This window comes from Podarcis cretensis (assembly GCF_951804945.1).
Source record: "Podarcis cretensis genome assembly, chromosome: 15".
Lineage (NCBI taxonomy): Eukaryota > Metazoa > Chordata > Lepidosauria > Squamata > Lacertidae > Podarcis > Podarcis cretensis.
This window is the reverse complement of record NC_137185.1, coordinates 34,548,492-34,570,200: the sequence shown is the minus strand read 5'-3', so window position 1 is coordinate 34,570,200 and position 21,709 is coordinate 34,548,492. Positions and strand designations below refer to the sequence as shown.

General features: G+C 45.4%; 1 protein-coding gene across 7 annotated transcripts in view; it reads right to left on the bottom strand.

The window, feature by feature from the left end:
- The window catches only part of PKNOX2 (PBX/knotted 1 homeobox 2), a 456,599-nt gene that overhangs the window by 14,271 nt on the left and 420,619 nt on the right, over positions 1–21,709 (bottom strand). For all 7 annotated transcript variants that reach the window (XM_079955104.1, XM_079955109.1, XM_079955105.1 and 4 more), the window contains 2 exons: positions 19,742–19,839; positions 13,254–13,373 (listed from right to left, as the gene is read on the bottom strand). In XM_079955104.1, coding sequence (XP_079811230.1) covers positions 13,254–13,373; positions 19,742–19,839 — 218 coding nt within the window. The remainder of the gene's footprint in view (positions 1–13,253; positions 13,374–19,741; positions 19,840–21,709) is intronic.

The following is a 21,709-nucleotide window of genomic DNA, read 5'->3' as shown; positions in this document are numbered from 1 at the left end:
GACCACCTCCGTTGGAATCTGCTGGACTGCAGATTCGCAACATGATCTGATCTGATTTGAGTCTGCTTTTGAATCTGAGTTCTGTGATCAGCGGAGGCTGATCCATTAGGGAGAATGGGGCAGTGCCCCACCAGCCTCAGCTTGCCACTAGCCAGCTCACAACTCCTGCCTTTTTACAACTGAGTGGCCCAGGCAGTCAGTTCCCTTCTCCTTAGTCTCAGTTTTGCCCTTGCAGATGGGAGCAGGATGGCGTGAAAAACCAGAATTAGTTGGCCCTGTCTGTGTCATTGGCACTGACTCCACCTACTGTTGCCCTCCCTTCTTTCAACCCTGCCAGTGCCACGGGGCACCAGGTGCTACTGCACAAAATGTAGACATCTGTGTTGGAAATGGGTGCATAGCTGGGGTGGCCAACCCTGTGGCCAAGGAGGACGTCCGCAGGGCCACAGCTTCACCACCCCTGGTGTAAGGATTCAGGTATGAATAACCTTCAGCAGCGACACCCCACTTTTATTCAAAACCACCTGCCTGGCCTTGGACTTCGCCTTTTTATTTTTTAGCTCAGATGCCATCTTCAGTAAGCGACTCGTACAACACTGGCTTATAAAGAGGCTCTCGTTTAATAAAAGCTGCTCTTGATTTAAAGCCCTCGCGAGGAGCTACAACTTCTAAGCTAAAATCTATAGCAAGTGATATTGGAGCAATTTTGCTTTCCCAAGATGCTTTCCTGATGGGTTATTTCTATCTAAGCAGAGGGGGAAAGTGCTCATTGGACATTTTAAGGCATTGCAGAGAGTGATTTCGAGCTATTGTCATAGTAAACTAAACTCAAGGACTGGAAACTGAGAACGGAGGCGTTTAAGAAATAGTACAAAATGCCCAATGTAGCTTAACAGGAAAAAGTTTTCCAAGGAAACAATCTGCTGGTAGCTCCTTAGTTAGGTTTCACTGGGGTGCTGCCCAAAGTGGGGTTTTCTTGCAGCTTTGAAATAATTTTTGATTTGCCTTTACTATACATTTTTAACCTTTTATTGTTTTTAAATAAAATGATTTTGGTTTTGGCTTCTTTCGAGTCATGTTATAAGCAGGATATAAATGTGTCAAATGAAACAAGAGAAATTAAAATGTATTTGGTATCAGTGCCTTTAGAAGCTTCACTAACTGTGACCTTTCCTGGGAGAAACAGGTTTGGCCTCAGTTACTCGCTAGTTATATCCAGACTGGATGACTTTGCTGCTCTCTACATAAGGCTACCCCTGAAGACTGCGCAGAACTTCAGCTGGTGCAAAATGCAGCTGCTAAGATCCCAATAGACCAGCTCACATTATAACAATCTTCTACCGGTTACACTATTAAGAGTAACATGATGATGATCGCATGTAAAACGACAACTTGCAAACAGGTTACCTGAAACACCACCTGTCCTATAGACCTGGAAGGTAACTTAGATAATCTGAGGACATTCTGCTTGTGGTTCCACTCCCTATAGAATGTTTTATTGATTTTATGTTGCATTTTTGTTTTAACGATACTGTTTGTTTTTATGCTATAAGCCTCTGTTGGGTTGGAATAAACGACAGACGAGTAGCAGGTGTCATATGGGAGGCATAACTTTCCTACAAGCCTCTTAAGATATATATATTTAAATTAAGGAGTTTATTAATGTTTTGAAATAAATGAATCACATAAAATTTTGTAATATGTACATATATTAACTTGCACGCGCGTGCGCGCACACACACACACAGCGAGAGCGCGCTACACTCAGCTTTCCCTTGCCTCTGTATCATGAAACACGATCATTCCCTCCCAAGTTTCTGAGTACTTCCACTTTGTCAATCTCTTCCTCCCTGTTGATGAGGACCAGGTCCAATATAGATGACCCCCTTGTTCCTTCTCCTACCTTCTGGGAAATGAAATTGTCAACGAGGCCATGGAGGAATTTCTTGGACCTTATATTCTTGGCAGAGTTTTAAAAAATTATAAGCTGCCTTGTGAGGCCTTGCTGTAAAAGGCAGAGCAGAAATATATTGCAATAAATGCTGGGGAGGAGTGCCATTGCTGTCAAATGATCTCGTTTCTTTTAGTTAAAGGTAAAGATAAAGGACCCCTGACAGTTAAGTCCAGTCGCAGATGACTTTGGGGTTGCAGTGCTCATCTTGCTTTACAGGCTGAGGGAGGTGGCGTTTGTCCACAGAAAGTTTTTCTGGGTCATGTGGCCAGCAGGACTAAGCCGCCTCTGGAAACCAGAGCAGCACACGGAAACACCATTTACCTTCCTGCCGGAGTGGTACCTATTTATCTACTTGCACTTTGACGTACTTTCGAACTGCTAGGCTGGCAGGAGCAGGGACCGAGCAACGGGAGCTCACCCCATTGCGGGGATTCGAACCACCGACCTTCAGATCGGTAAGCCCTAGGCTCAGTGGTTTAGGCCATAGCGCCACCCGCGTCTTCTACTTACTTTGAGCTGAAATACCTATAGCTCCTCCACATCCACGCCTCAAAGGGAGAAGGTCTGTGAGAGGTTCTCTATTTGGGATCTCTCCATGATTCAGAGTTTGACCTTGGGCAACTCAGAACCGATTCCGCCTGCCAAATCAATGGAAACTGATTGACAGCCCTGATTTGCCGGCTGTGCAATTTAATTAATGAATGGGAAAGGTGCTTTGAAAACAGAAAGATTTATTGCAAGTGTCCTCCCTGCAGCCTGAACGAACAAACTGCAGCACCATCGAGGGGAGAAGAGCAAACCTCTTCCTAGGCAGGACAGCTCTGCTTGCTTTTGAAGAGGCCGCACACGTGCGCGTGGGAATCTAAGAATGCACCCAAGCTCAGAGCTATTGCGTAATGCCACTGATGTGTCAGGCAACTTCCCTCTCATTCGGCAGCAGGTGTCCCTTGGGACTGGTAGGGTGGGAAGCAAGAGACCCTCATGGCCAATGCCAAGCAGAGCTAACTAAGTCTAGTTTGTCCCCACCCTCCTCCCTTCTGAGTTCTACAAGAGCAACACTCAGGACCCACCTGCACTATGTATTTAAAGCAGTACCACACCACAGCCATTGATTCCCCCAGTTTATTAAGCATGCAGACCCACAACTCCCAAAGTGGTTTAATAACCAATTCTTCTCGCCAGGGAACTTTGGGGTCCTGAACGACTGGCTCCCAGTACGTTTCTGAGCACTATTCAAAGTGTTGGTGCTGACCTTTAAAGCCCTAAACAGCCTTGGTCCAGTATACCAGAAGGAGCGTCTCCACCCCCATCGTTCTGCCCGGACACTGAGGTCCAACTCCGAAGGCCTTCTGGTGGTTCCCTCCCTGCGAGAAGCAAAGCTACAGGGAAACAGGCAGAGGGCCTTCTTGGTAGTGGCGCCCGCCCTGTGGAACGCCCTCCCATCAGATGCCAAGGAAATAAACAACTATCTGACTTTTAGAAGACATCTGAAGGCAGCCCTGTTTAGGGAAGTTTTTAATGACTGATGTTTTAATGTATTTTTAATCTTTTGTGGGAAGCCACCCTGAGTGGCTAGGGAAACCCAGCCAGATGGGCGGGGTATAAGTAATAAATTATTATTATTATTATTTGGGGATTGTAGCTCTCTGAGGGGAATAGGGGTCTCTTTACAACTCTCAGCACCCTTAGCAAACTACACTTCCCAGGTGAGGATCATACCTACTGGCTGCTTGAGATGAAACAGGAAGTGCTGCCCTGCCTCTGCTGCTGCTTCTGCCACCACGATACCTGCTGCCGCCACCTGCTCTGCTGCCACTGCATGCCCTGGCAGGTGGCACCAAATTCTAAATAGATCACACCCCAAATGGACACAATCTTGCCTGAAATTGGCGCTGATGGGGCACCGGGCCATTTCCCTATTTAGTTTTGGCTACACTGTATTAGTAGGGACGCCTAGGACTTGCCGATCAGAAGGTTGGCGGTTCAAATCCCTGCGACCGGGTGAGCTCCCGTTGCTCGGTCCCTGCTCCTGCCAACCTAGCAATTCGAAAGCACGTCGAAGTGCAAGTAGATAAATAGGTCCCGCTCCAGCAGGAAGGTAAGCGGCGATTCCATGCGCTGATCTGGTTCACCAGAAGCGTCTCAGTCATGCTGGCCACATGAACCGGGAGCTGTATGCCGGCTCCCTCGGCCAATAAAGCGAGATGAGTCCTGCAACCCCAGAGTCGGCCACGACTGGACCTAATGGTCAGGGGTCCCTTTACCTTTACACTGTATTAGGAGTATTGGCTACACTGACTGGCAGTGGCTCTCTAGGTCTCCAGGCAGGAATCTTTTCACAACTTTGCCTGGAGATGCCCGAACTGAACATGGGACCTTCTGCAGTTCCTCCACATTTGGTAACATGGTGAGACTGCCAGCGGTGGAGGCAGCCTCTCAGGCACCTGGGGCGGCGTGCCCAGGGGCAGGGCGAACCGCCCATAGGGGCAGCATGGCCCGTCTCTATGGGCGCTGAATGCTCCATCCCGTCCCTATGGGTGCCGTGTGGCGTCCTTAAGGAGGGATGGGGTGGGGTGCATGGTGCCCTTAGGGATGGGCCCACTGCGGGGCCTCAGCTGCCCCACAGCCGGGGGGGGGGAGGCAGCCAGCAGCCAGCGCACGAGCCTGCAGGCACCAAGATGCGTGGCTCATGCGCGCTGCAGGCCCCACTGTGAGTACTGCCGGCCGTTTTGTCACCCCCCGTCAGGGTGGCACCTGGGGTGGGACGAATCGCTCTCACACCCCTTCCTATGCCCCTGGAGATTGCTACCAGTTAGGCCTGAAAACAATCCTGTTTGGCTTTCATGGAATGTTGCATTTGCGAGCTTTTAAAAGTCACACATTACCATGCAAAGTGTTTTCTTTAAATGTCCCTTTGGGCCACGTCTCTAGTAAAACAGGAAGACGAGAGCAAGGGAGGGTAGACTCCAGGCTTGCTGCATCCACTCGGTGTCCTTGTTGTTTAACTAGAACCTTGAGATCCGTAAGTGGAGCCGGGTGCAAAAGGCCCACTCTGGGAATGAAAGACCAGGTTGCCTCTGAACAGCTGCTGAACATGGTTGAGAGGCACCCTGTTCTTCAATCTGTTGTAAGGACCAGAACTGGACTGAGGGAGGCTGGAGGGACATCGCTGCTGCCGTGAGTACTGGAATAATAATAATAATAATAATAATAATAATAATAATAATAATAGTAATTTTGTTGTTGTTAAAGTGAACTGGATCAAATTTCCCCCCATCCCTACCCCTTACAGTGGTACCTCAGGTTAAGTACTTAATTCGTTCCGGAGGTCCGTTCTTAACCTGAAACTGTTCTTAACCTGAGGTACCACTTTAGCTAATGGGGCCTCCTGCTGCTGCCGTGCTGCTGGAGCACGATTTCTGTTCTCATCCTGAAGAGAAGTTCTTAACCCGAGGTACTATTTCTGGGTTAGCGGAGTCTGTAACCTGAAGCGCATGTAACCTGAAGCGTATGTAACCTGAAGCGTATGTAACCTGAGGTACCACTGTATTATTATTATTTATACCCTGCCCATCTGGCTGGGTTTCCCCAGCCACTCTGGGCAGCTCCCAGCAGAATAATAATAATAATAATAATAATAATAATAATAATAAAGTGATAAAATATCAAACATTAAAAACTTCCCTAAGGAAGACCGCTCCCTGCTGCATGACCCATTTCCACCTGGCCTAGGGGGCGGGGCCCAGACTCACCTTGAACAGTTAAAGAGGCTCCTGGGAGCCAGAGGGACATTGCTGGAACAACTCTTGGGTTGGGGCAGCTGGCTAAAATGTTTTAAAATGTTTAAACTGGTTTTAATTTTGGTTCCTCTGTTTTGTTTTTGTTGGGTTGGGGTTGAGCTCGCTTCAGCAGCACAAATACTAAAATTGTAGCAATACAGAAAAGATTAGCATGGCCCCTGCGCAAGATAAGAACATTTGGCAGGATTACTGTAATAACTGGTAGTTTTATAAGAATATATATTTAAAGCAGATGAATAAATGAGTAAATTAAGTTAATTTTGGAAGATGCAGAAAATATAAAAAATATTTTAAGGAACCGCAGAAAAAAATTTAAGGAACTGCAGAAAGAGGGGGAAGGAAGTTGAGTTTTGAAATGGTAAAACGATTGTAAAATTATTGAAATGTGTAAAACTGAAAAAAATAAAAATAAAAATAAATGTTTAGTTGGGGTTGGTGGTTATTTTAATTCGGGTACAACTGTATATTGATTATTATGGTTATGATATGATCTTCTGTTGATTTATTGGTTTAATTATAGTCTGCATAAGATATTCTGTTTCTTTAAAAAAATGTTTGATTTTTTAAAATGTTTTTATATATGCTGTAAGCCACCCAGAGTGGCTGGGGAATCCCAGCCAGATGGGCGGGATATAAATAATAAAATTTATTATTATTATTATTATTATTATTATTATTATTATTGAGTTCACAGCCCTTCCACATACAAAATTCATTTCTGTTCGCCTCTCCCCTTCCCATTTCAGTGGTGGGGAGTCATTTTGTTGTTGCAGTTGTTAAACAATAAGGGGTCAGACACTGTTGTGGATCTACTGTTGTCGATCACCCAGGGAATCTGCCAGTAGATCTATCTTCTGCCCTCCCTTGGGCTACACCTATGAGAAATGGTTGCTGCGTGCCGTGAAACGCAACCCATTGAACTGATCGCTAAATGAACACCCCCACACGCCCACACCCCCAAACTGAATGTGAAAAACATTTAGATTAAAAACTGCATCCTAACGACCCCCCTCTCCCCCAAAGCTTCAGGGATAATTGGGACAAGAAGCCTGGAATGCCCCAGAGTCTCTTTCTAACAGTGCTAATTGCATAAATCTGTATTAATTGCTGTGTAAAATAGTGCTCTGGAAAATCTGCCAAATGCCTTTTAATTCTTTTGCAGTTGGAGCCAACTGTTGTGAACGGATGATGGAAAATAAAAAAAACATGCTCCTCAAGGCAGCATCCTATAGGCTATGGCACATTTACAACAATGACTAAAAAAATGAGTCACAGAAAGGGCGATAAGATACACATTCAGCCCACCTCCTGTATTTCATGCAAGATTGCTTGCCGTGTCGTATTTTCCTGCCTTGTATCATTTTACAGGCTCCCAAGATCCAAGCAAGGCTTTCCTGGCTTCTCCTAGAACACGTCTCAAAACATATATAAAAAAGGATTTGCCCTGCTGTGTAAGATCAGATGTAAGACCAGTGATCTGTTTCCAGCAGTTGCCAGACAGGTGCCTTTGGGAAGCTCGTGGGCGGGATAACGGCCCCCCTTGTCCAATGTCCCCAGCATCTAAAGCAGGAATGAGGAACCTGGACCTCACCAGAAGTTGTTGGGCTCCAACTCCCACCCATCTCCGTCACATTGCCAATGACTAGGGACAATGGGGGCTGCAGTTCCGCAACATACTGTATGGAGAGCCATAGGTTCCCCATCCGTGATTCAGTGCATAGTGAGTATTGCACCAGGACCAGGGAGACCCGGGTTCAAATGCTCATTTGATCACAAAGGTGAACTTGAGCCTGTCACTGTCTCTCTCTCGCTCAGCCTCATCGCAGAGCTGTTGTGAGAATAAAATGGAAGCAGAAAGATGGGGACCATGCATTTTGCCTTGAGGTCCTTAGGTGAAGGCCAGGATATAAATAGATGATATAAGTAAAATATAAAAAAACTAATTAAATAAATGATACAATAGACCTACCCTTTTCTAAATAATTATCTGTGGTCTAAACCACTGAGCCTCTTGGGCTTGCTGTTCAGAAGGTTGGCAGTTTGATTCCCTGTGATGGGATGAGCTCCCATTGCTCTGTCCCAGCTTCTGCCAATCTAGCAGTTTGAAAGCATGTCAGTGCAAGTAGAAAAAAAGGTACCACTGCAGCGGGAAGGTAAATGGCGTTTCCATGCTCTCTGGCACTCGTCATGGTCCTCCGTGTGCCAGAAGCGGTTTAGTCATGCTGGCCACATGACCGGAAAGCTGTCTGTGGACAACCGCCAGCTCCCTTGGCCTGAAAGCGAGATGAGCACCGCAACCCCATAGTTGCCTTTGACTGGACTTAACCGTCCAGAGGGCCTTTACCTTTACCTTTTATTATAATATTAATGGTGCCATTATGCATTGTGTAAAGGAGGGCATTGCACTGTAAACTGCAAACATGCTGGGTGGAAATCAACGTAGTACAAAGTGGGGTACGGACATGGGGGACATGGTCTGCTTGCGCAATGGGACTTCCCCCCTTTCTCCTGCACATTCCCTAAACCTGTTCTAGGGGTTTCTCCAACCCTCCAGAGCAGACAGGCCCACTGAGAGAGCAGAGCGTGCAACAATGCCATTGAATCCTGCCTAGTGGATTATAGCTGGTGCTAGTTCTACTCAAAGTAGACACACTGAAGCTAATAGACAAAACTAACTGGGGACCAATAATTTCAGTGGGCCTACTCTGAGTAGCTTATATGGAGACATCTCACTGCTAATGAATCCCACTGGCTGAGCCATCCCAGGTTGTAATATAATGAGTTACACTCCCAGCATTAATCATTGTAACTATACTCAACTGCTCCCCCCCTGACTTACTAACATCTTTTATTTGTAATATTTAGTTCAGCTTTCTATTTACTTTCAGCTTTGTAACTGAAACCCAGTATAAACCATGTTTACCCCCAAAGACATCTGTATCACCCTTAGCTTAACTTAATGAAGCAGAATTTTAAAGAGCCAAATTTAAAAGTTAGGGCTGAAGCCCTTTATTCTCAAAATGTTGATATTACTTGTTGGGTTGCATATGTATGTCACCTGCTTCCTTTGCTACCCAGTGATTAGCACATATACTAGACGAACACAGCCATTAGATTCTATGTTGTGCATTGCTTTGTTTACATAACACAGACCTTGCAAAAAAAGGGTGACATCTAAGGTTTAGAAATATGAACAGACATGAATCATTCTATAGCTCAAAATCAAGCTTTCTGGTGTAGAATCCAGAAAAGGTGCCTGCATGTTTCTAGTTCTCAATGAGATGTGGGAACAGAGTCTTGTAGGAAACACACAAATGAGTGAAATGAAGGGAAGTGGGCAATTCCAGCTTCAGTCCATCATTGGAGAAGAAACAGAAGGAATACTGATCCACAAGGGAGGGGGTGGGGCTGAATAACACATGAGAATGAAGAGGCCTGAACCAGTCAAAGAAGCCCAAGCCAGTAGGATACATCTACAAAAAGGCTATTATGCCCCAAAACTCCTTATGAGATTGTGGGTTGGCATATGCATGTATGATGGTCGTTGGTTGTCTAGCAAATTGGAATATATTTTCTCTCTTGGGCACTAGGTGGCAGCTATAGCCCTAAATATGAGAGCATGTATCGCTTCCAAAAAATGGTCCGTTTCCCTCTATCCAACAATTTTGGCAAATAGGAGGGGAAATGCAAAGCATGGCTGAGCTTTCCCTCTAGAGGAACTCTACCATTTATTGTAGAATATGAACATATTCCGTGTGTTCTAGACATAGAGATAATTGGTGCCATTGTGCAAATTGCTTGACTCCTCTTCCTTCCTTCCCAACTTTTGCAGCAGCTGAATGTAGGCTGCTGGAGACTATGTTATCTTTGGCTGATCCAGAAGCAACAGGCAGACATGACACACAGAATCCTGCCTGGGGGCATCCTATAGCCATTTGGTTGGCCCCCATGAGAACAAGGGGGGGGGGGCTTTTGGTCTGATCCAGCAGCCAGGATCTTCTTAAAGTTATTGTGCTCAACAGGCAAAGATGCATTGGAGGGAGATGTTTTGCTTTGTGCCAAAAATGCCACATGGATCAAGTGAATGATGCCTTAAACATTTTAAAATACAGTGGTACCTTGAGTTACATACGCTTCAGGTTACAGACTCCACTAACCCAGAAATAGTGCTTCGGGTTAAGAACTTTGCTTCAGGATAAGAACAGAAATCGGCTCCGGTGGCGTGGCAGCAGCAGGAGGCCCCATTAGCTAAAGTGGTGTTTCAGGTTAAGAACAGTTTCAGGTTAAGAACGGACCTCTGGAACGAATTAAGTACTCAACCTGAGGTACCACTGTAAGGGGTAGGGACGGGGAGAAATTTGATCCAGTTCACATTTGAACCTGAATTTATCAAATCTGTGCTTTCCGAATCAACAAGGAAACCCAAACCCAACCTTCCTTCAAAATCTGAATTTTGCAATGCAGTTGTCCTATCAACCAATGCATGTATTGGGGGAAGGTTTGCATAAAAACGAACACATCAGTGGAACTAACATACAAAAAGCATTACATTAGGAGACACTGCTTTCAAAAATGTGCACATCAGTCGAAAACTACAAATGTCGAAAACTACAAAAATCAAAATGTAAAGATTTCAAAATCTAGATCCCCAGATCTCAGTCTGTGGATGTATGAGAACTCACATCAGCCATGTTTTCTGACATGCTATCTCCTGTCTCTCCCTTTAAGCTAAGCCTACACCAAGCCAAACGCTGCCAGTCATGTCTTATGGTCTGTCACATGCTTGACAGCCGAAGGCCAAAGAAGGTAGTCAGATCAATAGATTGATTGAATCCCTGATAGGCTACAAGACACAACTTATGGGTGGCATTTGATGTGGAGGATTATAAGTAGGTCAGGTTTGCTTTAGTCTGTGACAACTGCTCCACTGTCAGAGGTGCTAAGCTTCCGACTGCCCTTTGCTGCGATTCACCGATGGGAAAAAGTGCTGTTGTGCTCAGCTTCTGCTCTCAGGCTTCCCAAAGACACCTGGTTGGCCACTGTGAGAGCAGGAACTGGTCATGAGACTGAGGTCCATCTATATCTATATTCAGGGAGAAACGTGCTAAGAGGAAGGCACGCTTGGCAAATCCACACCGTGATCAACTCCCTCATGGAAACCAATGTCCCCACTGTGGAAGGACGTGTGGATCCAGAATTGGCCTCCACAGTCATTTACAGACTCACTGTTAAAACTGTGTTTATGGAAGACAATCTTACTCGGCTACGAGTGATCACAGAAGAAGAAGAAGAAGAAAAGAAGAAGAAGAAGAAGAAGGAGGAGGAGGGTTGGGCCCTCTTGCTCTCCTGGCTTTCCAACACAACGGGTCGCTACCACTTACCAAGAGAGAGAGGGGAGGTGTAAGGCATGGGGTGCTTGGTGCAGTTTAGTAGAGCCAGTCCAACACTACTGCCATGACATGCTGAGCTTCCTGCGCCTGCCCTCAGTAAGCGACCGTGACCTGCTGTGCTAGGAAGCAGGGATGGCAGCAGTGCCTCACACGTTCTGCCTCACTGAATGCTACAGAAGATCTCTCTCTCTCTCTGTAGTATGCAGTGGTACCTCAGGTTAAGAACTTAATTCGTTCCAGAGGTCTGTTCTTAACCTGAAGCAGTTCTTAACCTGAGGTACCACTTTAGTTAATGGGGCCTCCCACTACCGCCATGAGATTTCTGTTCTCATCCTGAAGCAAAGTTCTTAACCCGAGGTACTAGTTCAGGGTTAACGGAGTCTGTAACCTGAAGCGTCTGTAACCTGAGGTACCACTGTAAAGGTAAAGGTAAAAGGACCCCTGATCATTAGGTCCAGTCATGACCGACTCTGGGGTTTTGCTTTACAGGCCGAGGGAGCCGGCATACAACTTCCGGGTCATGTGGCCAGCATGACTAAGCCGCTTCTGGCGAACCAGAGCAGCACACGGAAACGCTGTTTACCTTCCCACCAGAGCGGTACCTATTTATCTACTTGCACTTTGACGTGCTTTCGAACTGTTTGGTTGGCAGGAGCAGGGACCGAGCAACGGGAGCTCACCCCACCGCGGGGATTTGAACTGCCGACCTTCTGATCGGCAAGCCCTAGGGTCTGTGGTTTAACCCACAGCGCCACCCATGTCCCTTGGTACCACTGTATCTGTATCTATATCTGGTGTTTTTTTTTTCTGGGGAAACTCAAAAGTACGCAGTACCAGCACCCTTTCCCCTAGAATAAAAGCACTGGTTAAAAGTAGGCCACTTACTGTAACAACTTAATGGGGAGTAGTGGCACCTTTTTTTCCTAGAAGAAAGGCACTACTATATCTGCACACACCTATAGCTCAGTCTTGTTAGTAACATATATAATAGAAATGAAGAGTGCAGAAATTGAGAATGCTACTGTATTTACTTTTTTAAAAAGGTTTTTAAAATGGATAGCTAGCAAAAGGCTGCCTCCTGTTGGTTGTTTCTTTCCCAAGGGTTTCTCCAAGTATTTTCTCATGGATGATTGGCTGGGAACACCCATGTGACCAGTCCAGGGAGAGATGCACCCAGCAACTTCACAATAATGTTTTCATCGAATACTGAAGATGCACTTCTTTACCCTTTGACCCTTGAGTTGCATATGTTTAGAAGCCACCCTAATCTTGCGATTATAAATTGTTTTTTAATGTTGTATTTTAAATCATTGTGGGACATGCACTGGGACCTTAGGGTGACGGGCAGGTAATATTTGTTTGTTTTTACCCTCACTCTGAGGGCAATTGTCTATGTTTACCCTCAGTAACGTTGCCCCATAGTCAAACCCGATTGGCTATGTAGTGCTGTGACATTCTATTCACTTGGTGATCCCTGATTGGTTAGGATAAGTTGCCCAAGAAAACACAGCTTCAACCAGAAATGGATGAGCACAACCGCACTGAAGTCAGGAGAGAGAGAAGGAACAAACAGCAGCAAGCAGCTACACCTAAACGGGTTTCAAAAAGGTGTTTCCAGGAAATATTTTAGTCCCACTGAAAACAAGATTTTTTTTGCAAACTGAAACAGGTAAACATTTGGCACATCCTAGGCCTGGGTACAAAGATGTTTGATTCTGTGCAGCCAGATGCACCTAATGAGTCCCTTAGAGCCTGAGAAGCCTGTCATTCTTTGGTACAGTGTAGAGAAAGAAGGTCTTTTCTGCCCTGCTTGCCATTAGTATGTGCATGCTTAAGCTACGGCGGAAAAAGCCACTGCTTGCACCTACTGTACAGCTACTAAAGCAGATCCTTAGGAATGGGCTGCTTGGCTTTTTCCTCTAATCCACAAGATAAAGAATAGCGCACAGCTTCCTGTCTGCAGTCTCTTTCTCTGGCTATTGTGAAGATGTTTGTGCTTATCCTAGATAAGCAAGCCACTTCATGAAAACCCTTTGGACTGGCTTCTCCTTAATGGAAAAACGATCCCAAGGGGTTAATCGCTCAGACACTCTTGTTAACTCCTCTCACCATAAGATGCTGGAAGAGCCAGGACCGCATGATATTCGTGGCATGCTTCGGCAGGACTCCTCGTTTGTTCTTTGACTTTTTATCTTCGCTGTCAAGGAGAGAGGTCAGGTCCAGGTTAACCTACAGGGCAGGGAAAGAGAAAGAGAAAGGGAAGCTTAAGCAACAATGCAGGTGAAAAAGGGGGGGGGGAAAGAAAAGGGAAAGAGGAGCCTGGGTTGCCATGGTGACACAGATCGCAACGTTGGTCCGATTTCACGGTGGTGCTATTCAGAGAGGAGGAGAGCAAAACTAACTTAGGAGGAACACTTAGAAGCTGGGGAAGAAAGGGAGATCAGTAGGCTTTTCCGCTGTGCCAAAAGTTAGAGTTAAAAATAAATAAATCAACTTGTGAATGAAGATGCAAGACTGGAAGAGCCTTGCAGGGTCAGACCAAAAGTCCATCTGGCTCAGCACCCTGTTCTCGCAGCAGCCAACCAGATGCCTATGGAAAGCCTGCAAGGAGTACTGTATTTTTGGCTCCATAAGATGCACCTGACCATAAGACACACCTAGTTTTTAGAGCAGGAAAACAAGAAAAAAAAAATCTGACTCAAATGTTGTACTAAACTATTTAAAACAGCAAAGCGGGCGGCTCCTGTCCGCTTTGCTGCTTTAAAGCGAGCCACGGTATATAATGAAGAGAATGGAAAAAGGATAGACATTCCATTACAATGTAGCTGTTTTCATTATCACTGGGAAATCAGTATTGGCAGCGGTCACATAAACTAAAATTTGAGCATTTTACTGTTATTAATCAAGAATGGTAATAGTCAGCCTTCCTGCTCCTTGCAAAGCTTGCTGGGACTTCAGAGGAAAGCGGGGGCTGCCGGCAGAGCAGCGTGGCTCCTCCCCCCACCCCCAAAGAGCAGCCCAGGAGCGCAGGGCAACGGCGATTTGGCTCCAGGGACCACACATTCGCTCCATAAGATGCACAGACATTTCCCCTTACTTTTTAGGAGGAAAAAATGTGTCTTATGGAGTGAAAAATATGGTATATGAGTGAGTGCAAGAGTGCTCTCTCTGCCTGGAGATTATTGATTTGTTTGTTTCCCCCCCTTATTTTTATCATGTACTTTGTGTTTTTTATATTGTATTTTTGTGTTGTGAACCACCCTGAGTTCTATGGATTGTGTTTAATAAATGATGGTGATGATAATGATGATGATGATGATTCTAGCAACTGACATTCTGGGGCATACTGCTTCCAACAGTGGAGGCAGAACATGCTACTCATCAAATTATGACCACACACATAAATGGCGTGGTTTCATTGTACATCTTCATCTGCACAGTGGTTTGGACAGGGAGTGACTTATGATCTTTCTACTCGGAAAGCATCCTTGCACCAAATTAATGCTGGAAAGGTTGTAGAAAAGCTAATACATGGAAGGAATAATTTGAGCAAAGCTCAGGAAATTTCATCTCCAAATGCCACTTTGGGGGTCGAGGCACAGACTTGGAAGATGGGGAGAATCATAAAGGAGAAAGTAACTCTAAGTTTAGATGGAGCAATTGTGAGTCTAAGTCTAAGATGGAGCAATAGTTTAAGGCAGCTTCCTATGTTTGTGATTCAAGGACCCGCCACCCGCTTGAGAATAAGAAAGTCACATGGACACGTTATTAGGTTAATGGGCTAAAAACATGATTACAGCTTGTGAGAGGTATTGGCTTAGGCATTGGATAAAACAACAGAGCGTGACTCCACACCCTTGGGAAGGGGTGAGTCTATCAAGGGTTAACCACCAGTGGGAGGAGCCTGTTGATGCAAATACAACTGAAAGCTCCCCCTAATGTCACCGGGGGTCGTGCCATGGCCCTAGCCACCAGCAAGGGTGTTGGACAGGATCCACGACCACTGGATTCCTTTACGGGAATACCCATAAAGAGGAGGGGTAGGTGATGGCCACACCCTACCCTCCAATCCATGAACATATTCCAATGCCTAACCGTCAATACCAAAAGTTGTGACGATTTGCTATGAGTTAGGCGAAAAACCAAGTGGCCGGTGCCAATTTGTCAGTTGGATAAAAATTCCTACCAGGCCCCTTGGACAACCAAGGTGACCAACCACAGGTCCATAGCAATGTCAAGAACCAAGCAATTAACTAAAGGGAGGGAGGGTGGGTGATCCGACGAAAACCAGCAGCAGAATGAAGGCGAAGCGCTGCTGCGTCCACATTTGGATGGCTAAACCCCACCTCCGAGTCTCAACCTGATTGGTTGGCTGCCCGGGGGCGTGGCACAGCAGCTGGGATAGCTGGGCAGGGGCCAAAACGCCCCCTGCCAATGCGGGAAACAGCTCCCGCTCACAACCCTCCCCTCTGTAAGGAGGAGAGGCTTTCTAAGAAATGATGTTTGCATCCTACCTCTGCTGCTACCTACCTGCAGCCCTACCTGAAAATGCAATCTGGGGGAATGCTTAAATCTTCTGCATCTGCTCTTGCCATATAATAGTGCGGAATGGCCCTAATTCTTCAGGCCAGAAATTGCTTCTATCTTTTAATAAGCAAATGTCCACTGTTTTAGTTTTGGGGAGGGGGAAGCTGGGGAACATCCCTTGACAACAGCTGACCAGCAACTCAAGTGCAGGCAACAGTGCATGTGTATTCCAGTTCACACGATGCAAGTTTGGGTACACCCATGGAGAGAGGCGAAGAGAGGAACAAACTCAAGCTGCTTGCTTGTTGTGTGAACCAGCCTTTCATCTAGGGCTGGATCAAGAGTGTTGGAGGCCCCAAGTACTGAAAAACATACGGTGCCCGTATTCAAAATTTGAAAAAAATACTAAACCGGAAAGTAAAATTTGATTTTTCAAAGTGACACAAAACTTACATGTATGCTGAAATGAAATAGCGCCCCCCCCTCGAGTTTCTGAATGCAAAATCCTTTCAAACAGAAATTTATCATATTTTTTTTTGGTGCCCCTTCTTTGCTGATGTCTGAAGTGCCTCCTGGTTAATATGGCACTGCTTTGGCCTTTTTGATTTCCGTGTAAGTCACTTCCCAGTAAATAGCCTTAAAATACCCTTCAATCTATTAATCAGTGTTAAAATGTAAAATTCTCAATAGGATTCTTCTTAGCAGAAGCAGGTTATCTTTTTTTTTTAAGGCTGCCAAAATAGAAGAGGAAATGCAAAGATCTTGAGAAGCAGGGGGAGAGAAGTTTTTAATGAGGTTGCAGGAAACTGGAATCTCAACGTCAAGTTAAAAAAACACACACAGACACTTTTTTTTAAGGTTCTTCATAAAAACATTTCTCCTGCATGAATTAAACATCAGGATGGCAGCCCTGTGTCAGGTATAAATGATTCCCCCAGGTACCGCTTGGGATGTATTGCAAGGTCTGGGCTGAATAAATTACCCAGGCAATACAGAAATAACATTAGGAGTGCTTGTCCAGGGCTCCACCAGTGCCACAATATTCCCAGCATACTTGTATTCAACAGATCTGATCAATTTCACTCTAAGATCTGAGCTAGCAACAGCTTTTACACATTAAATAGAATTGAGATTCAGGTTTTGTTTTCCACTCCTCATCCCCGAGCTGAGAGAAAGACGAGGAATTGGGGGATATGACAGGCCTGCCAATGCCTTTTCCAATAGGTTTTTATATTATTATTAAGCTTTAAGTAAAAAGGGAAAAAAGGAAAGAAAGAAAAGCTCTAATGTAGAGAGAGGACCAGAGAGATTTTAAAGGAGCTCAGAGACTGATCGGGTGCAGTTGTGGTCCCGCCAGTGCTGACTCAGTAGGAAATGTCAGTACATCAATGCCTACGCTTTTTCATTATTATTATTATTTTATAAAAAAAAGATCTGAGCTTATATAGCAAGCAGTGTATGATTTGCTTCTCATTAATACAGAATAGGGAGGGGGAAGAATAAGTGGGACACATTTCAAGAAGTAGGTAAGGATTTCCTGCCTGCAAAACTCTGATGCAGAAACTAACTGGGAATGCTATTTCCTACTACAATAAAATCTCCATTATTCGCACCTCTGTTCTCTGAATTTTCCAATTAGCAGAGTGATTTAAGTGCCTCCCAGGATGGAGATAGATGGTAGTGTTTTATTTGGGGGGGGGGACTCACTGAAAATTGTATTTAGGGGCATGGCTAGATTCTTAAAGCATTTAGGGAACAGGTGCACAAAAAATTGCATAACTGTCAGGGAACTGCCATCAGGGCCGGAGGGAGAGAGCGGGCTCCGGAGGGGTCCCAGAGAGCGTCCCGGGATGGGGAGAGGCAGCCCATCTTCTGGGGAAGAGAATCAGCGTAGCACCAGTGGAGAAGGGGGGCAGATGGGGGAAGCGGCGAGGCGGTCCCATGGCTCCTTGCCAGGGACCAGCGGGGAGAGTAAGGGTCCTCCACTGCCTACACCCTCCTTGTGCAAAGGCTTCCGCGCAGGTAGAGTAGGAGGAGACTAGGCGTCAAAGAGCTTCTTTGCTGGAAGAAGTTCAAGAAACGCCCACTGACGGATTCTGCCAGCGACTGAGACAGCCACAGGTGAGTGGCTGTCCGGACAGAAAAGGTTCACTCAGGCAACCCAGCCAAGTGTTGCACCGGTTTACGCATGAGCAACCCCTAGAACCATTACAATAACATTTGCATATATAAATTAGGAACGAACAATTTCCTCCCAGTCTCTCATTTTTTTCAAACTTAGGGTTGGTTTGCCACATTTTTGCACATTTTAAAAAGCCTAGTAAAAATTGATCAGCATTTTATCGCATGATTCTCTAACAGATACATGTTTGTATGCGATCTTGCTTAACATACACATGTCTAGAAAGAAATTTCACCCAGTACGATGCATGTTTGTATGTTATTTTCACCAATATATGCATTTTTACACCAACTTTCCTATAACGTATGCATTTTTGTTCACATTTCTTCGGTTGGCAGAATTTATTGCAAAATTCGGAGAAATGTGAATTTCAAAGAACATTTGCATGTTGGCTTCTGTATTGTTTTAGGATGGGTAAAATGGGTAGATGTGCATTTAAATGCGAAAAAAACTGAATGCCCCCCATTCGCAATGCGAATGGATCTGTATTGATGCCACTGGGAAATTAAAGTTGTGCATGGGTGAGATCTCACCAGCATTGCACTTTGCAGTGTCCAACGGATATCCTATAAATAAAGTGTTATAAGGTAAGTTAATTTTAAAGCAGGGGGTTAAGAAGCAGGAGAACTGGGGCCAACTGCAAAAGATCCTGGGGCTGAGGCTACCCACCAACATCTCCCATGGTGGCATTAGAGAAACAGCTTGGCCAGTGGTTTGTACACTTCTCCCATTATCACCTTGGGGTGGAACTTCAGGTCATGTTAAAGCACAGCATTCTTGCTTCCCTTCCATAATGGGTACTTACAATTTATGCTTTGAAGGCATATGAAGCTACCACCTTGCTAAAGCTATGCAGACCTGGGCCTAGCCAAGGTAGGTTAAAAAAGTAAAGGGCCCCTGGAGGATTAAAGGTAAGGTAAAGGGACCCCTGACCATTAGGTCCAGTCGTGATTGACTCTGGGGTTGCGGTGCTCAATTCACTTTCTTGGCCAAGGGAGCCGGTGTACAGCTTCTGGGTCATGTGGCCAGCATGACGAAGCTGCTTCTGGCAAACCAGAGCAGCGCACGGAAATGCCGTTTACCTTCCTGCTGGAGCGGTACCTATTTATCTACTTGCACTTTGACGTGCTTTCAAACTGCTAGGTTGGCAGGAGCAGGGATCACGGAAAGGGAGCTCACCCTGTCGCGGGGATTCGAACCGTTGACTTTCTGATCGGCAAGTCCTAGGCTCTGTGGTTTAACCCACAGTGCCACATGCGTCGCTTCCCTGGAGGGTTAAGTCCAGTGAAAGGCGGCAATGGGGTTGTGGCGCTCATCTCGCTTTCAGGCCGAGGGAGCAAGCGTTTGTCCACAGACAGCTTTCTGGGTTGTGTGGCCAGCATGACTAAACCGCTTCTGGTGCAACGCAACACTGTGATGGAAACCAGAGCGCACGGAAACACCGTTTACCTTCCTGCCGTGGTGGCACCTATTTATCTACTTGCACTGGCCTGCTTTCAAACCCCTAGGCTGGCAGGAGCTGGGACAGAGCAATGGGAGCTCACCCCGTCGCGGGGATTTGAACCGCCGACCTTCTGATTGGCAAATCCAAGAGGCTCAGTGGTTTAGACCACAGTGCCACCCACATATATTCATTGGAATATACATATATTCTACATATATTCATTGGAAGAAGATTGTCTGCCAGGAGAAACAGCCCTGTTTTGAATGTGGCAGCTTAATATCACCCCTAGTGCATCTTACGCCACATTCTCCTCTCTGAGAGGATAGATCCAGATCTGCAAAGTCTTAGACTGAGTTCCATTTTGAATGCTTCCAAACAAACCAGAGCCTAAGTGATCTCCTCGCCCTCTTTGGTTCCCCAGTTCTCTTAGGCGGTTGGTCTTACCTGCGCGTTCTGGATCTGAATGGCTCCCTGTGGGATTGCTTGGGTTACCACCTGGCCCTGAGACGTTACCATAGTTACAGGCTGGTAAAGGGCTCCACCTGGCAAAGAGACAGGATTTCACAGCAGAATTTTAGGAAGACAGCTGAAATCTATCGGCAGAACAGAAAAAAGAAGAAGTTTCAACCAGCCTCATGCATTTGAATCGAAAGTTCAGTGGGGGAAACCTGTATCAGAAGGGATCCCCACAGCCATCTTCACCTGAAAGATCCCAAAGGCTGTCCAGTGGTCTTAGAAATCAGGACCAGCCAAAACATAATGGATCTAAATCCATTATTTGGATTTAGTATATTTCCAGAGAGACATGAGAAAAAATAAACAGAATCATGCCCATCCCGCTAAAGCCACAAGACTTTTCTTGCAGGATCCCCCATTTGGAGGGTAAAGACAAATGTCACAGACAACATTTTTTTTTTGTTTGGTCTTTTTAGCAAACCACTAAGAATTTGCACCTCAGTGGACACAGAAGGATTTAGGATTTAGCCTTGATGGAGAAATTGACTGAACAAATACAGGCATTTGATGGACAAACACAATCAGACTCATATATTGATTGACAGATGCTTTACACTTATTTCTTATACGAACAATATTTTGGTATAGCATTTCTCAAATCAGCCTGTCGTTTGTTTGTTTGTTGTTGTTGTTTTGTTCATTCTATGACAATCTGTCTTAATAGATGGCAGTGCCCAGTTTAGCTTATTGCATTTTCTGGTCTTCTTTGGAACTAAGAAACTTTATTTTGTCTGATTTACTTATGTTCTTTCTTAGAATTTTTTTTAAAGACAGTTTAAGGATGAAGACAGACATAAAGGCTTTAAGGCAGGAATGGGAAACCAGAGACCCTCCATATGGTATTGATCTCCAGCTTGCATCATGATCAATGGTTAGGGATGATGAGTACAGTAGTCGAACAACATCTGGAGGGCCAGGTTCCCTGGTCCAGGTGAAGATGAAGGGAGATGTATCATTCTAAGGCTGCAGTCCTATGGACACACACAATTACTGAGCTCTGCTGAACTCAGTGGAACTAACTTCTCAGCAGACATGCATAGGATTGCACCGCTAGTGTGGTGAAAGTAATATGAACACATATCCACCACAGTCTAAGCCAGTGTGGTGTTGTGGTAAGCTTGTTGGTGGACTAGGGTCTGGGAGACCAGGGTTCAAATCCCCACTTAGCCATGAAAGTCATTGGGTGACCTTAGGTCAGTCGTCGTCTCTTAGCCTAACCTACCTCACATAATATACAAATACAAATTTATCAATAATAATAAACAATTTCAGGGAGGTGAATGTGTCTCCACCCCCATCATTCTGCCCGGACACTGAGGTCCAGCACTAAGGGTCTTCTGGCGGTTCCCTCCCTGCAAGAAGCCAAGTTACAGGGAACCAGGCAGAGGGCCTTCTCGGTAGTGGCACCTGCCCAGTGGAATGCCCTCCCATCAGATGTCAAAGAGAAAAACAACTACCAGACTTTTAGAAAACATCTGAAGGCAGCCCTGTTTAAGGAAGCTTTTAATGTTGAATAGATTATTGTATTTTAATATTCTGTTGGAAGCTGCCCAGAGTGGCTGGGGAAACCCAGCTAGATGGGCGGGGTATAAATAATAAATTATTATTATGATTATTAAATAATTTCCAGGACATTTAAACTGATTCATCTGAATTTGGCTTCATTTTGATAGGAACGGAGAAGAAAGTGGCAACACCTTTAGACGGGGAAGGGAGACTCTGCAAACCACCAGAGTCCATGCTCTGGTACAAAGGAAGCTGTCATGTCAAGGGAGACCATCAGAGCGTCTCGCTCAATATTGTCTATCTTAACTGGCATAAGCTTTCCAGAATTTCAGGCAGGGGTCTCAATCAGCCCTACCTGGAGATGCCAGGGATTGAACCGTAGAGCTTCTG